The 17,006-nt window shown below is 51.2% G+C and overlaps 1 protein-coding gene and 1 long non-coding RNA gene across 2 annotated transcripts in view; one reads left to right on the forward strand and one right to left on the reverse strand.

Annotated features, from left to right (window-relative positions):
• The window catches only part of Shroom3 (shroom family member 3), a 301,901-nt gene extending 285,493 nt beyond the window's left edge, over nucleotides 1-16,408 (forward strand). The window contains exons 8-11 of the mRNA XM_052735386.1: nucleotides 505-981; nucleotides 3,879-4,038; nucleotides 13,140-13,412; nucleotides 15,439-16,408. Of these exons, the coding sequence (XP_052591346.1) occupies nucleotides 505-981; nucleotides 3,879-4,038; nucleotides 13,140-13,412; nucleotides 15,439-15,807 (1,279 nt within the window). The 3' untranslated portion in view covers nucleotides 15,808-16,408. The remainder of the gene's footprint in view (nucleotides 1-504; nucleotides 982-3,878; nucleotides 4,039-13,139; nucleotides 13,413-15,438) is intronic.
• LOC128108615 (uncharacterized) lies at nucleotides 10,722-13,200 on the reverse strand. The gene is made up of 2 exons (XR_008217535.1): nucleotides 13,090-13,200; nucleotides 10,722-11,739 (listed from the first exon to the last, which is right to left on the reverse strand). It is a non-coding gene; the product is annotated as an uncharacterized LOC128108615 (long non-coding RNA).
• Nucleotides 16,409-17,006: the final 598 nt, after the last annotated feature.

A 17,006-nucleotide genomic window follows, 5' to 3' on the forward strand; every position in this document is an offset into this window, starting at 1 on the left:
GCTCTGACTTTTACACACATACTGTGGCACACGTGCTCCTATAAATAAATAGATGTTAAACAGACAAACACTCTGTGGTGCACTCCTTTAATCCCAGCACTGAGGAAGCAGAGGCAGGCGGATCTCCGTGAGTTCCAGGACAGCCTGGCCTATGTAGGGAGACCCTGTCTCAAAAACAACTAACAAACATGAACAAAAATGTCTCTGGGGTAGCATCTTCTGAGTGCCACAAAGGCCACTCACCACCACCCTTTTCTGTCTATCCGTATCTTCTAGAAAGTTCTGGGAGCCCAATAGCAACATTTGTCAAAACTGAATTGCTAATGGATGTGTCTCAGGGGACCAGCCCCGGGCTCAGGAGAAGGCCCTGCAGAGCCCCACAGAGGTCTCCTCGAACTACCCCTGATTTGGGAGGCTGTAGCGCTGACGAGAGTCTCTCTCCTGTGCCCTCCCCTTCAGCTTTTTATCAGCTCTTCCCTTAACCGTTCTCTTTTCTTTCCCTAGCAGTTCCCGCCGGTTTCCCACGACCACGACGACAGTCGCAAGCCGTTCCGAAGGTAGTCACGTGACGACGCCCAAACCACCCCAGACTTCAGCCACAGGTTCAGAAGCCGAGTCCAGCACACCTTCTGATGGGAATGCGCAGCCGCAGCTCGCCAGTTCTCTTGGCCAGCGGCCCTCCCCCAGCCAGACCCAAAGCCTCGTCCATGAGCCTGTCGGGAGAACTCAGGATCCGGGAAAGAAAATCCAGGCTGAGCCCCAGAAGACCTCGGAAGACATCCGGACAGAGGCTCTTGCCAAGGAAATTGTCCACCAAGACAAGTCTCTGGCAGACATCTTGGATCCGGACTCCAGAATGAAGACAACGATGGACCTGATGGAGGGTTTGTTCCCCAGAGATGCTAGTGTGCTGACGGAGAGCGTCACCAAGAGGAAGGCCCTAGAAACAGCCGTCAGACACACAGGGTGTGAAGCCAAGAGGTAAGTCCCCTGTAGTGCGCCCCAAAGAGCCTTACAACTAGGCTCCTTCCGTGGGGTCAAGGCTTTGGAGTACTTAAGTGATGTGTTCCTGCTGCCCCAGATGACTGACCCAGAGTGCCGTTCCATCTGAGCTTAGGGGAGTGACTGAGGACAAATGCCCAGCAGCAGAAATGAGCAGTAGCGGTGACTGTCGTGAACGCCCTCTGCTCACTTCCCGCGTGCCATGCATCTTCATGTAAACACTACTGCCTCCCATCGTCACAGGCACCTGAGGGTCGCCAGCTACCTCTGAAACACAGAGGAGTAGTAATGTCTTCATCCACCAAGGCCCTAGAGTGTGAGTGGAAGCGCTTGGATTTGAACCCTGGTTTCCTGCTGTCTTAGCAATTATACAGTGTCCCTAACTCAGCAGACACGTGCTTGCCTGTCCTGTCACCAGAGTTACGCTTTCAGGACCTCCCCTAGGCTCAGTGCTAAGAAGGGAGCAAGGAGATGTGGGCCTATCTGAGGCCTCCACGAGTCTTTATGGAAAAGGGCCTAGCCGGGGTGATGGCGCACACCTTTAATCCCTGCACTAGGGAGGCAGAAGGCAGGTGGGTCTCTGTGAGTTTGAGGCCAGCCTGGTCTGCAGAGTGAGTTCCAGACCAGCTAGGACTACACGGAGAAACCCTGGAGAGAGAGAGAGAGAGACAGAGAGAGACAGAGAGAGACAGAGAGAGACAGAGAGAGGCCTAAAGAAATAGATGTATATAGGACATTCACTTTGAGGCATTAAGGTGAGCATTTGCTCACATCCTAAAAACGGACGTCTCAGTGGGAATGCTCCTGGATGTGCAGGGCCCCTTGGCCTCTGCTCTGGAGGCTCCCAAGCCCTCTGCTGGCCCTGCGACACTGCTCCAGCACCAGCCGCAGCAGGAGGACTGTGAGCAGTTGTGTTTCCCATTGCCTGGATTTCTTGAGCTCTTCTGAGATCTTCTTAACATACTTGATTTCGTTAAAGGCTATTAGGAGAAAGATTAGAGTGGGCTTTATTTCCTTTTTAATTTTCAATGAAAACTGTGCGTCTTGACAGACTGCGGCTCAGCAGTGAGTCGCTTCCAGACGAAATACAAACAAAACATTTCACCCAAATACGGCTTTGCAGTTTAGAAACTTGCAGCTGATTCCAGCTGAATCAGGAGGACTGAACAGGAACACCGTCTTTTAGTGGGTGGGAGGGAGAAAAGAGCTGTGTGCATAGCATTTGCAGTCTGTGGGCAGAGCTCTTCCAACGCGGGGCCTCGCGGTCACCTCGTCTGTCTCCACAGTCTCAGATCTGGGGAGTCGAGGCCACCTTAGGTGCGGTCACCTCTCCAGAGTCACACTGTAGGAAGCATCACTGGATACCTGCCATGGGCAGGGCAGCCCGCTGGGCACCACAAGGTCTCCAGGATGGGTGTGCCATGTGCTCACCAATGCTGTGTGTGTAAACGGTCCTGCTCTTACCTCACGTGCTCACCATGCTGTGTGTGTGTGTAAACGGTCCTGCTCTTATCTCACGTGCTCACCATGCTGTGTGTGTGTAAACGGTCCTGCTCTTATCTGGCCACTTGCCGCACAGAGATGTCAGAGTGTGTCCTTAGACCAGCATTGTCTTTGAGAGTTGATGTTCGTTCGCTGGTGAATTTGGTGACGCAGTGGTCCCGCTGCACTGAGCCAGCGTTCTGAACCCCTCAGAAAGACGATGTGCGCCACCTTCTGGTGAAAGTAAGCCAAGTCCTGTGGTGAGGGCCAGTCAGATTCCTGGGCCTGTGGGGCGGGAACACCGGAGGGAGGGACCCTGTTAGAAGCTGCAATAAACACCTCACTGAAGGCCTTTTCCAGTTTCCTAATCAACTGGCTTCCATGTAGACACACTTCTTAGAGGAAATGGGTAAAATGTTTGTGTGTGTGGTTCTTTATTCTTGAGTAAAATCCCAGGGTCAGAGTTAAAGTTCCTCTTCAAGAGAACCTAACTTACTTCTTCCACGAGTCATTGATTCATCAGTGGTGTCTGAACTCCAGTCTGAGCTGAGGTGGTCGTTCAGCAGTAAAACGCTTGCTGAGCATGCACAAGGACCTCGGTTCCACCCCCGACTCCTCAAAACAGTGAAGCAAACCATGGTAAAACAAAGAGCATGAGGCAAAGCCATGTTTCTCGGTTCCCAGTTTGTTTGGACAGCCTTGAGCCCGCCACCCCACCCCACTGTGTGGTCAGGAGGTAGGCTTTCCTCGTTTACTTCAATTTCTCTCTCCCTCCGCCTCCTTTTTTTTCTTCTTCCTTTTTTGAAGTACAGTAACCTTAGCTGGTTTCAAAGTCTTGATCCTCCTGCCTCTTCCTCTCAAGTACTGAGATTACAGACAAGCGCCGCCATACCCCACTGATGACTAGGTTTTATATTAGTTCACTGTTAACAAAGCAGCAAGCTCCAGATTTCACAGGCGTGTGATAGGGCGTGGTATCAGGCTTGCTTAAGATGAAAATGTGTGTATTCAAGCATCAGAAAGATTCTGGAGGAGCGAGGGATAAGGAATGACCAGTAGTCTGGGGTTGTTCGGCACCTCGGGCCTGCTTCACATCCATCCACACTGTCTTTCTGTGAAATAAGGAGTCAGAATCTTTATCACCAAAGAAGAATCGTGAATAGAAGCTGAATGACTCATAGCCTGATTCCCACTCCCATCTCCACACCGCCTTTGGGAGTTTTCCATCCTGGGTTTATCTCATTTTAGGGGCCCCCACACATAATAATCACTCATCAGTAAACAATTTGCCCATTCGTCATTTCTGAGGAAAACTTAAGTGGCAGTTGTTGCCCATTTCTGAAGGACAGAATGAATGAGGGAACGCTGCTCTGACCTCGTGCTGTGTGTTTCAGGGGTGACGACAAGGAAGCCACGGGCGTGCTGGTCAACTGCCCGGCCTACTACAGTGTGTCTGCTGCCAAGGCAGAGCTGCTGAACAAAATCAAGGACATGCCCGAGGAAGTGCCCGAGGAGGAGGAGGAGGAGGAGCAGGAGGACGTCAATGAGAAGAAGGTAGAGTGGGACTTGGTCTGCTCTTCCCCAAAGGTGGGGAGGGGGAAAACTGTCCCATCCTGGGCACTTGAGAGCTCCCAGAGGCTCCTGGGAATGGACGGGGCAGGTAAGTGACTGTCATTCTCCTTTTGCAAACGATGAAAGCAAGCTTAGGGAGGTTGAGTTATTAAAGGTCTCACAGACGGAGCTGGACCTCAGCACAGGGACTCTGGCGCTGTTCTCGGCCGCTGGTTGTAGGGTATGTCAAGAGAAAACCAGAGGTCTTACATTTTTGCTTAGGGAGAGAAGCCAGCTGTCCAGACACTTGGAGGAAAGGTAAGACTGACCTTCATACCCCCCACCCCCAGCTCTTTGCGGTACCTCAGAGACCTTTCGCGCAGGATTGAAGTGTCATTGTTAGCATTTGGTACTCCTACAGGAATTTTAAATGTCAGACATTTTTAAATGACCCTGCTGTTATCACAGCCGCCCCACATACCACGTCTGCAGGGCAGAACGCCCTTCCACTTTGCCCCCAGCCCTCCCTAGACCCCAGGAAGGCCTTCTGCAAAGGACATGTGCGGCTTGCGTCAGTGAGCATAGGATGTATGCTCTGGTGCTGTGGATGCCAAGAGGAGCCTGCATGCGTGATTCTGCCCTGTACAGAACATGCCCCAGGCCCTCCTCCTCATGTGCTGGGTAAAGCCACAGCGCCCAGACACCACCACCCCCAGAGACAGAGAGATTTGAGAGGCACCCCTCAGATTTTCCCTCTTCCTGCTGCAGCATTGGGAGTTCAGGGCTGTGGGCTGCAACAGCCAGTACACCACGTTGCTCCCAACCAGAGGCTTCTCCTTCAGATCCCTGCGGGCTGTGCCCATTTTGTGGGTCAGGGTGCTTTGCTCCACCACAGAGAAGGAGCCGTTTGTATGCTACCGCCATCCATGTACTGTGTCGTTGGGACGTCATCAACTGAGTGTTTCCCTTTGTCCTCTTGTCCTGCACATGGACATCTCTGCATTTCAGTAGCAAGGAGTCGAGTACACAGCATTCCTTCTCATCTCCGGTTGTTAAAGATTTCATTATTTGTCTTGTGTGTTTGGTGTTTTGCCTGTATGTATGTTGTAGGTAGAGTTTTCCTGCCTGGCCCACAGTCAGGACAAATCTCTCTCACCCGCCAGTCCCACAGCTGTTCAAACCCGACCAAGTAAACACAGAGACTTATATTGGTTACAAACTGTATGGCCGTGGCAGGCTTCTTGCTAACTGTTCTTACAGCTTAAATTAACCCATTTCTATTAATCTATACCTTGCCACGTGGCTCATGGCTTACCGGCATCTTCACATGCTATTTCTCATCGTGGCAGCTGGCAGTGTCTCTCTGACTCAGCCTTCCACTTCCCAGCTTTATTCTCCTCCTTGTCCCGCCTACACTTCCTGCCTAGCCAATGGCCAATCAGTGTTTTATTTATTGACTAATTAGCAACACATTTGCCATACAGAACATCCCACAGCAGTATGTTGTGTATGTATGTCCACCACATACATGCCTGGTGCCTGTGGAGGTCAGAAGAGAGTATCAGATCCTCTGGAACTCCATGTGTGTGCTAGACATGGAACCCGGATCCTCCGGGAGAGCAGCAAGTGCTCTTAACTGCTGAGCCCTCTCTCCAGCCCTCATTTCATGTTTTAACTGCTTTTTTATTACTTTATAGGACTAACTCATCCTCTCAGGAAGTAAACTAGCACTACTCAGTTACGGTCCATGTGTGGGCTTTGCGGTTTTGTGATTAGGCTTCCCTAATCTTTCTCTACACAGAATTCCACCAATACCTATCTGGGCCCATTTTAAATGAGTGACCGGAGCATTTGAAACTACTTTGCCCCATTGCTCTGGAGAGTGGCTGCTGCTGACGTCCGAGAGGCAGCCGTGGCTCCTCGGCTCTCCGATTCGATTCCCATTCTGTTGCTCTTCACGTCTGGAGTTCCAGGTTCCCCTCGGGCCTTGTTTCCTACCTCCCCCTTTTCCCTCCCGAGGAAGATTCCTTTAGCATTTCCTTCAGAATAGATCTACAGTGATGTAGTCTGTGTGTCTCCAGGACATGGTCATTCCTGAAGGATGTTTTCACTGCGAACAGAATTCCAGCTGACCATTCTTGAGTCTCTCATCCCGTGGACGTGGTGTTGCATTCTTTGTTACTGCCGATAGGCAGCTGCCGGTTTATATGTGACCTCCTCCATCGCGACTGCTTGTTCCCTTCACCCCACGGCTGTGGTGTGTGTGCTGAGCTTCGAGTCTGTGGTATCTTCAACCACTGTTTCTTTAAATAGCTTATGCATTAATTTTAATTATTTTATGCATATTTAATATTCTCCTTGGAGCCCAGTGATACAATATTAGCTTTTCATAGGCTCCACAAGTCCCCGAAGCTCTGTCCTTTTGCCTCCATTCTTCAGGTTGGACAGTCTCTGGTGGTCTGACCTCAGGCTCACTTTCCTGTCTGGACTCTGCCAGTGGCTTTGTGTTTGCTTGGTTGGGGTTCTTTGTTTGTGTTTTTTGGGGTTTTTGTTTTGTTTCATTTTTGGAGATTTTTTTGTTTTTTGAGACAGAATTTCTCTATCTGTCCTGGAACGAACTCTGTAGACCAGGCTGGCCTTAAACTCACAGAGATCTGCCTACCTCTGCCTCCCGAGTGCTGGGATTGAAGACGTGCGCCGCCACCACCTCCGCCCGACTTTTGTTTGTTTTAGATATCATATTCGGTTCTAAATTTTCCATTTTTAGTTTTTGTTGTTTCCATCTTCCCATTCAAGAGTGTTTACTCTTAGGAAGAATGCTTATTTAAAAAACAAACAAAAAACAACATTTTAAAGACACTGATAATCCTAATGTCAGAATCACGAGTCTAGCATCTGTGAGTTGCCTTTTCCGGTTCTTCTATCCTGAGTAGCTGTGTGCTGTGCTCTGTGTGGTGAGCCCTGGGTCCTGTTAGAAGCCTCTATGGAGTGTTGGTGTCTGAGGCAGGCCTCAATACTGTAGGCCCAGGATGTAAGTTCTGTCTCACTCTGGACAGTAGTTCAGCACCCAGTCCATTTTCGGAGCCCTTGGGACGTTCTGTGACCACTGTGCCCTCGGGCTCTAATTTGGGACTTAGAGCATTGCTGGCGCGGTACAGTTCTCAGAGCCTTGCTCTGACTTTGTTTCTCCCGACATGTGCATCCTAAAGGTGAGCCCAGAGGCTCCGTGAGTCCGTGCAGCATTCTGAGCACCTTCCGGTCCCGCTCCCTCCTCTCTAGGGGTTTCCCACAGTCTTTGGCTCCCAGGGACCCCTATTTGTAGTCCTCTGGCTGGAAAGACAGGTTCTCACTCACAGCACTCTATGCAGCTATACAGTTCTTTAAGGAGAAGGGGAATGTGGTGGGATCCCCTCACACTCTAGACCCGGGGTTGCTTCCTCCAGCTCCCAGGAAGGGTTCTGGGGTGCCTTGCCCCCGCTACGTGGTGGGCCTCCCTGAGTGGAGCTGCACTGGAGACAGCTGGGAGAGAAAGCACAGATTCCCCACATCAGTTCACCCAAGCCCTGCCCTGCCCCGCCCCCCAGGCTCTACAGACAAGCTTTCCTCAGTTTACCCTGAGGCTCTCAAGGTGTGAGAAGCAGGACGCTCACCCATGTGGGTTGCTGGTGTGCACCTCAGTCTGCTGCCAGGGCCAGCGCTCGGAATGCCCTCCTGAGCCTCGGGGTTTAATGACAACATGCAGAAGCGGGGGGCTGCGGTGGCCTAGTTATGACGTCTTCACTCACACCAGAGGTTACCCTCTGGGGCTTGGCAGAAGGCAGGACAGATTGGCATTTCTGAAAAGTCCCTCGGGAGCAGGGCGGGGGAGAGCAGTCACGGAAGCTGGTGCAGCCCTGGCACACGCCATCCAGGGAGCCGTTTAAAGGCTTTTGAAAGAGGGTGGTTGTTGTGGAAAGGAAACAGGCAGGAACTGGTGTGGGTTAGTGTGGAGGGTGGAAGAGAAAGAGTGGTCAGGGTGACCCCCAGCTCCAGGCTGCCGTACTGACAGGGACAGCTAAGGATGACCCCCCCCCCCAGCTCCAGGCTGCCGTACTGACAGGGACAGCTAAGGATGACCCCCCCCAGCTCCAGGCTGCCGTACTGACAGGGACAGCTAAGGATGACCCCCCCCCCCCCAGCTCCAGGCTGCCGTACTGACAGGGACAGCTAAGGATGACCCCCCCCAGCTCCAGGCTGCTGTACTGACAGGGACAGCTAAGGACGACCCCCCCCCCCCCAGCTCCAGGCTGCTGTACTGACAGGGACAGCTAAGGATGACCCCCCCAGCTCCAGGCTGCCGTACTGACAGGGACAGCTAAGGATGACCCCCCCCCCCAGCTCCAGGCTGCCGTACTGACAGGGACAGCTAAGGATGACCCCCCCCCCCCAGCTCCAGGCTGCTGTACTGACAGGGACAGCTAAGGATGACCCCCAGCTCCAGGCTGCTGTACTGACAGGGACAGCTAAGGATGACCCCCCAGCTCCAGGCTGCCGTACTGACAGGGACAGCTAAGGATGACCCCCCCCCAGCTCCAGGCTGCTGTACTGACAGGGACAGCTAAGGATGACCCCCCCAGCTCCAGGCTGCCGTACTGACAGGGACAGCTAAGACAGCATCTGGGAAGACAGTTGACCTTGAAGATTCATTACTGTTCCTCCATCTTATCAGACCTTAACTGGCACCAGGGATCATCTCAAATAGATATGGTGACATTCCAGTCACCAGCCTCCTGGAGGAGAAATGGGAAAGGATTCTTGGCACAGGATGTGCTGGAGGGTGTGTGACATTGCCATCAGGCCCCGTGACCCCTGCAGGTCACACACTGTGGGGTGGAGGTTTGGCCTCCTTACTAAGTCCGAAACTGCCCAGCTTTCAAAAGCTGGGCAAAGCCAGCAGTACCACGCAGTGCCCTGGATCTCACATTTACAACCAAAGGAAGAAGCCTGGACTCCACCTGTCCCCAGCCCCACAGCCAGTGGTGCTGAGCTTTTCTTGAGATAAGAACAGCCAACAGAAGCATGCTGTTTTGTAATGGTGTTTTGGGGGAATGCTGTGGGCACAAACCCTCCAGGCAGGAGGCAAGCGGTGCTGCCACACGGGGAAGCTGGGTGTGGCCCTCCAGGCGTCTGCTTTCTCCAGACTATCCTGACCTGTGACAGCACAGAAAACAAGATGTGTCTGAGCAGTTTTCCAGCGTGCTCACACGAGCTTTATTTCATTTGAGCCCCACAACATCCCTGTGAGCTATTTGGAAGCAGTAATTGAGGTCTGCACCCTGGAGCCAGACAACCTGAGTTCCAGCCTGGCTCTGCCACTTAGTGTATGGGCTTGGGCGTGCTCCGCACCCTCCGTCCACCTCCCTGGGCTTAGCAGTGAAATGGGCTTGGGCGTGCTCCGCACCCTCCGTCCACCTCCCTGGGCTGACCAGTGAATCGGGGAGGGTCATAGGAGAGACTGTGTGGTGGAGCTGTCAGAGTGGTGGCTGAGTAGGAAGATGCTGGTTCTGCCTGGCCCAGAGCATGCGCTCAGTAATGAAGACATGAGTGCAGGCTTCAGGCAGGTGGTGTGGGTGGCTGATGGCACGGGTCAGGTGACTGCCTGGCAGTGATCGTGGCAGGAGTGGGTCTCCGTCTGACTCAGTATGCGTTCATCCGGTGACGAGGGAGAGAGAAAGGCCCAGCAAGAAGTTTCGTGCAGATGGCGAGATGGGAGGGAGGATGTGTTGACTATGTTTAGAAAAGGACCCATATAAATAGCTTCTCACACAGCCTGAGTTAACAGTTTGTCAGATGAGAAGCCAAGTGGGTAAATGTCAGAGGTTTACAAATGAAGTAGCTCCCACGGGAGGCTGGTATGTTACCAACAGTCTCTCTCTCCGGCTGAAGGGATGGCTGAGGGTTAAAAGCACTTGCTCTTGCAGAGGACCTGGGACCTAGGTTCAGTTCCCTGAACCGGCATGGCGTGGCTCACAGCCACCTGTAACTGGCTCTAGGGCATCTGCACACACACACACACACACACACACACACACACACACACGGTGCACATATGTACAAGCAGTTTGAACAAATCCTTCCCTCCTCCCTTTCCTGCCCTAAGTGAGTTCTATTGAAGTCTGCTCTTTGTTGTTTTAAAGAAGAAATGGCTTTAGCCCAGCCGGCTTTGACACGGCAGTTACTCAGGCCCCCTCACTGCATTCGCAAACCCAATCTCCGTAACAAAGACTTGAATTAAGAAAAAAAAATCCACCTATGTAAGAGCCAGGCAGGAGGAACTGAGGTACCTGCCTTACCGTGAAGCAGCGCGTGTTCACAGGCTTGGTGGTGTCCACTGTGGCGCTCCCCAGCATCCATGCCTTTGACAGCCAGGGCTGGGTCTGGACGGAAAGACCCAGCAGAACCCTTGACCCCTGACCCCCATGTGAGTACCTGTGCATGGAGCCTGCCTGCTGCTTAGGGTCTGAGAGCCAGCAAGCTGAGGCCAGGACTAGCAGAATGTGTCCCCCCACCTCCACTACTACCAGACGTGGAAGAAAGACGTGCCCATTTGTGCCGGGGTTTGCTCATGAGCAAAGTGATATTTTCACACTTGACTCTTAAAATACCAGGATGAGGGTTGTTTTTTTTTTTTAATGGGGGGGGCGGGGTGGGGGCAAACATCAATTAAATCTTTATTGATAGATAATAATGTCATAAAATGTTAGATCCAAAAGAAGTCACATTTAGAGAAACAATGAAAACCGAGGCTGTTAATCCTCTTTTTCTACAGTTGTGTTTAAGCGTTTTTCTAGAAATTTTAGGACAGGAGTTTAAAACAGATGCCAAAAATCTGGGCAAGCAGAAAGCTTTCTTCTGTAGAGCAGATCATTTTAGATGAACTCCAGTTTTCTGTTTTTAGTTACAGCGTGCACATGCCTGGTGTGTGTCTGAGGCTCATGTGCCGTGGATGCAGGTGGCCATTAGAGCAGCTTTGTGGGGGTCCTTCCCCCCCCCACGCTTATGTAGGCGCCAGGGATTCGGGTTGCTAACCCTGCATGGCACAGCCCTTGACCTGATAAGCTGGCTCTCTGGCCCTGTGTTTTCTATTTTAAAAACACTATAGTACTTATTATACATTTGTGTAGAATGTATGTGTGCTCAACAGCACATACATTTGGAGTCAGCTGACAGCCGGGGCGACTCTGTTCTCTCCTGCAGCTGTGGGAGATCAGGGTGTTAGTCGGGCTTGGTGGCAAGCACCCCACCTGCTGGGCCATCTTGACCACCCTGGGTGTTTTGAGAGAAGGTCTTGCTGTGTAGCCATAATGCCCCTGGAACTCACTGTGTAGACCAGGCCTTGAACTTGCAGCTGGCCTCGGCTCCTTCCTCCCAAGTGCTGGGATTACAGGAGTTTACTGAGCATGCCTGGCTGAATATAGTATCAGCTCATAATAGAGCGCCTGGCAAGCTTAAAAACTGTCCAGGCTTAAAAACACCAGGGCTGGCGTCTCCTAGCTGTTGGCCATGCTCTGGCGGGGAAGCCCTGGACCGCCTGACAGTGTCTGCTCTTGTCCGGAGCTCTCCTCACAGGAAGGAAGTTACCCAAGCTCAGCACTCCCTAGCAGGCGATTCTGGAGTTACGTCCGCCGCTCTGTCTCACACCATCATGGCTGCCAGCGAAGGGTGCTTTGGGGTGTGGCAGTAGAGAAAATAATTAACCTTAAGTAATATTCCCTCCCACTCTGTTTCCTGGGCCCAGTCTTCAGTGGAGGAGTCAAATGCTGACGCTGCACGGCTTTCCACTGAAAAGACAACAGGTGTCTTTAAGCGGCCCACAGCCGTGAGGATTAGGAAAGTTGAAAGGACAACAGGATGTCACTGTTCCAGCCAGAGCGTGAGCATTTCAAGGATGTGTGAACCCGCTGACACAAAGCTGTGAGGTTCTGGCTCCAGGTTCTGGCTCCGGGTGGCAGGTTGGGCATTTCCCTAGGGCACTGTGAGCATGTTCCTAACCATGACTGGGGCTCAGAGCAAAACATCAGTTTCATTGCCTTCCCGCATCTCCAGTCCTTTGTGTTCCAAGGCTGGGCATGGTGTTGATGCCCAATAATCCCAGCACTCAACAGGCAAAGGCAGGAGAATTGCCACAAGTTCCCACAGTACTGTCTACACAGTACATTGGAAGCAGACCTGGGATACACAGCAAGACCCCCAGAGGTTGTGATTAACAACAAAATACACACAGAGGAGAGGTTTGTGTAACCTCATAAGTATAAACAATTGTAATTAGGGGTTTAAGTTCCACAGCCATGGTAACTAATCCAAATTTAGTTGAAAAACAAAACCTGACTTTCTGATAAAGTTCTGGCGTCAATGTTGGTAATGATTATGTGAGAACTGCCCCTCAGTGGATACATCACCAAGCGTCACCCTGACCTGTTATACGTGGTAGAACGGTATCTATGAAGCATGAGGAGACTGGTCTGTACGGCATGGAGCACACAGCAGTTACTGTGACAGGTCAGCTACTTACTGCTCGGCTCTCAGACCGTGGACAAGGCAGGCCCTTCACTCCTGTTTACCCTGCCCCTGCCTTCTAACTCATGGCATTGTACCCAGTAAGAACATGTCACAAGCTGACCAGTGGTGGCGCACGCCTTTAATCCCAGCACTCGGGAGGCAGAGGCAGGTGGATCTCTGTGAGTTCAAGGCCAGCCTGGGCTACAGAGTAAGTTCCAGGACAGGCACCAAAACTACACAGAGAAACCCTGTCTCGAAAAGCCAAAAAAAAAAAAAAGAACATGTCACAAAAGGACTTTGAATGAGAAGTTAACACACCAGTGGGAAACGCAGAACTGTATGCGTCATGATGTGGGGAAACAGGAGGCAATGTGTAATCAGGTGTTGGCCAGTAACCGGACATTAGGGAAAGGCTGGAAAAACGTTGACAGTGAGTCATTGGTCCTCAGAGAGCAGAGGGGCTTTTAGCTGAGCCTTGGAGGCAGGGTGGGGCTCGGAGGTGTCGACCCCCCTTACCTGGCTGGCCGCTGGCTCATCTTTGCTGTGTGGCTCTGCTGTTGTTCCAGGCTGAGCTCATCGGAAGCCTCACCCACAAGCTCGAGACCCTCCAGGAAGCGAAGGGGAGCCTGCTCATGGACATCCAGCTGAACAACGCCCTGGGAGAAGAGGTGGAGGCCCTCATCAGTGAGCTCTGCAAACCCAATGAGTTTGACAAGTACAAGATGTTCATAGGGGACTTGGACAAGGTGGTCAACCTGCTGCTCTCACTCTCTGGCCGCCTCGCCCGGGTGGAGAACGTCCTCAGTGGCCTTGGTGAAGACGCAAGTAAAGAAGAAAGGGTATGTAGCCCCGCGGGTTGTCCTCCGAGCCTGTGCCCATAGAGAGGAGCAGAACTGTATGCGTCATGACGTGGGGAAACAGGAGGCAATGTGCAGAAGGGACACGGTCCCTTCGCACAGATGGCAATCACTGTGGAGCGGAGAGAGCACCTTCGTGCAAGACGCAGGGCCGACACTTAGGGAACTAGATGTGCAGGGTTTTTCTCTTCCCTCCGAGCTTCCTCAAGGAGATAAAAATGATGGTAGACATTTAAGAAAGAGAAGGACAGACATGATGTCAGATGGACCGCTGAGGAAGGCCACAGAACTGTTGGGATGAGGGGGCAGGAATGAGCTCCAGGGAACCTGAGTGAAGGGCCCAGGCTGGCGGTGGGTACGCTCCTGGCATGACTCACTGTACTCTACCTGGAAGGACAGTGCTCTTGTGACAGACACCGGGTTTCATGCTTCATATGTAGTGTCCTGAATCCCTACCATGCTGCGTTAGTGGCTGGCCTCTTTAAGAAACTAAAAGTATCAATAGAAAAACGAGAAAAAGCAACCCGGTAAATACCAAAGTCCAGCATCTTCATATGCGTGGCGGGTAGTGGGGGAGGGGAGAAATGGCCATAAAGTGAGGAGTCTCCAGGTTTTTATCTGAGACACAGGGGAGAAGGCTATGGCTTGTTTACTTCAGGGCCTCCCGACTGTACTGGTGAGGTCTGATTAGTAGAAAGAACCTGTGAAAATGAGGGGTCTTTTTTTGTTTGGTTGGTTTTTTTTAAGACAGGATTTCACTGTGTTGTGTAGCCCCAAATCCACCTTTTAAATTTATACTGTTCCTAGGCATTTTTATAGAAATCTTACAAGCTGGGCATGGTGTTGATGGTGCACACCTTTAATCCCTTGGAGAGGCTGAGTTAAGTCCAGCCTGGTCTACATGGCAAGTTCCAGGCCAGCCAGGGATCCATAGTGAGACCCTGTCTCAAGAAGCTCTAACAAGCTAGTAAGGAAACGTGGGCCAGGGTCACATGAGCCTTCACTAATCCTAAGTAAGGTACTTGTACTGAGGATGTGAAGCATCTGGGAAGTCAGTTAGCCCTGAAGAGACAAGGCTGCTCACCATTGGGTATGTGTGGGCATCCTTGGTGGACAGACTTTAGTTCATGATTAGAGGCCCAAGAAGCAGCCTGGGGTGGTGGGGATTGACTCTTCAGAGATGGGAATGTAGTCCCATTATTACAATGGGGGGGGTCCTCAAAACTTGTATAGTTGTTTGTTTTTTAAAGAATTGAGAAGAGGTCCTGTTAAAACACAGATTTCAGGGCCCTTCCTGCAGAGGTATAAGATTTTTAACTTGCGGGCTGGAGAGATGGCTCAGAGGTTAAGAGCACTGCTTGTTCTTCCAAAGGTCCTGAGTTCAATTCCCAGCAACCACATGGTGGCTTACAACCATCTGTAATGAGATCTGGTGCCCTCTTCTGGCCTGCAGGGATATGTGCAGGCAGAACACTGTATACATAATAAATAAATAAATCTTAAAAAAAAAAAAAAAAAAAAAAAAAAAAAAAAAAAAAAAAGAAATTTTAAAAAAAAAAAAAAAAAAAAAAAAAAAAAAAAAAAAAAAAAAAAAGATTTTTAACTTGCTTATTTTTATTTTATACTAATGGGTGTTTTGCCTGTTTAAGAGCATAGGAATGCCCTGTTACCGCCCTGTGGGTGCTGGGTATCGAACCCAGGTCCTCTGGAAGAGCAGTCAGTGCTCTGAACCACCACACCATCTCTCCAGTCCCCTGCAGAGTTTTGAATTCAGTACAAGGAGAGGTAGCTGAGAATCTTTCTGGTGTCCCCAGGGGGACATAGTACTCAAGAAAAGTGGAGAATTGACTAAGTGTAGACCTAAAAGGGTCAGGTTGTTACCACAGAGCGTTCAGCATAAGGACCGTAAACTTGAAAAGCCCACCCTTGGCACTACTGAGTAGAGAGGGAGGCCTGCAGCAGCTCCCCATGCTCTCGGCTGACCGCCCTGTCCGCTTTCCCCTGGCAGAGCTCTCTGAACGAGAAGAGGAAGATCCTGGCCGGCCAGCACGAGGATGCGCGGGAGCTCAAGGAGAACCTGGACCGGAGGGAGCGCGTGGTGCTGGCCATCCTGGCCAATTACCTGTCGGCCAAGCAGCTCCAGGACTACCAGCACTTCGTGAAAATGAAGTCCACCCTCCTCATCGAGCAGCGGAAGCTGGATGACAAGATAAAATTGGGCCAGGAGCAGGTCAAGTGTCTGCTGGAGTCCCTGCCCTCGGACTTCAGGCCCAAGGCAGGGGCCATCTCCCTGCCCCCAGCCCTCACCAGCCATGTGACTCCTGGGGGGGGCTCTGGACTCGGTGGCATTTTCCCAGCGTTGACCTCTCCACTTTAACCTCTCCTGAAAGACCCAACCAAAAGATGCCACTCCCAACACTATTTAATCTGAAAGATGTTTCACTACAACTGCAGTCTGGACTGGGGGTTTCTGGGGGGCTTCCGGGGTAAAAGGAAGAGATTGCACCCAGGAAGACGCCCGTCTTTCCTTTCTTGCCTTTCACGGTTGGTCTTGTGAGCTCGCGTGCTGCTGGGCCTTCCCACCTGTATTTACTGTGCAGTAGAAGGAAAGTTAAAGACACCGAGCTGATGGGAGGGGGTTTGGTCGTGGAGCTTTTCCCAGGCTGAAGCAGCAGAGACCAGTGTGTGCCACCCTCAGGAATGTATCCACAGTGGCCTTCCTTGCTGGTGGGCAGCGTACCCTGATGACGGGGTGCAATACCAGTCTGAGACACAAAGCCTTAAAGAGACACACACATGAAGAAAACTGTAAAACCTTGAACATTTTTGTTATTTATATTTTTAAAAATGAAAGAGATCATTATGTTTGTGTGCTAACCACTTACTTGATTCTATTTGTGGTGGATGTAGACAATTACGTGTGAGCTTTGTATTTTGTGAAGACCTTAATGAAGAATTCCAAAGATAGTCAAATTGAATATGGAGGTTTTTGTGAGTTTTTTTTCCTTCTGTTCTTGTCTGATTTTTAAAGAACCTATTGTGTGTATACATTTGCGTGTAAACACACTTGCGTGTGTATGCTGTGTGGGTGGATGTGAGTGCCACGGTATTCGTGTAGAAGTTAGACTACAGCTGTGTGGGGGCTCTAAGGCTCGAACTTGGGTCGTCAGACTTGGGTAATGAGCACTGTTTACTCCCCGAGCCGTGTCGCCAGCCTCTGTCTGGTGCTCAAGACGAGTGGCCATTGCACACTTGTGTTACCTGGGTGAGGTCCCAGATTCCACGATGCTCAGGTCTTACCACATTTCTCCTGAACCAAACAACACTTTCCCTAAGGTAAGATGGCTGTGTGCGGCTCAGGGACGACCCCTCGGGCTACATGTCGTCTTCCCCAGTTTATTGACGGAGACCGCAGTTCTCAAACCTGTAAGAAGTAAGTCCAGAGTCTACACCAGTTCAACACTGAGTCCATGCTACATCCCATGCAGGCTGTGGGCTAATCGTGTTGCTTAAGTAAGCTACACAATCAGGATATTTTAATATTTTTTAAAAGTTGGTTCTCCTAAATGGCAAACC

The sequence above is a fragment of the Peromyscus californicus genome, unplaced genomic scaffold (genome assembly GCF_007827085.1).
Source record: "Peromyscus californicus insignis strain IS unplaced genomic scaffold, ASM782708v3 Scaffold_13__1_contigs__length_99412109, whole genome shotgun sequence".
NCBI classification, from domain to species: domain Eukaryota; kingdom Metazoa; phylum Chordata; class Mammalia; order Rodentia; family Cricetidae; genus Peromyscus; species Peromyscus californicus.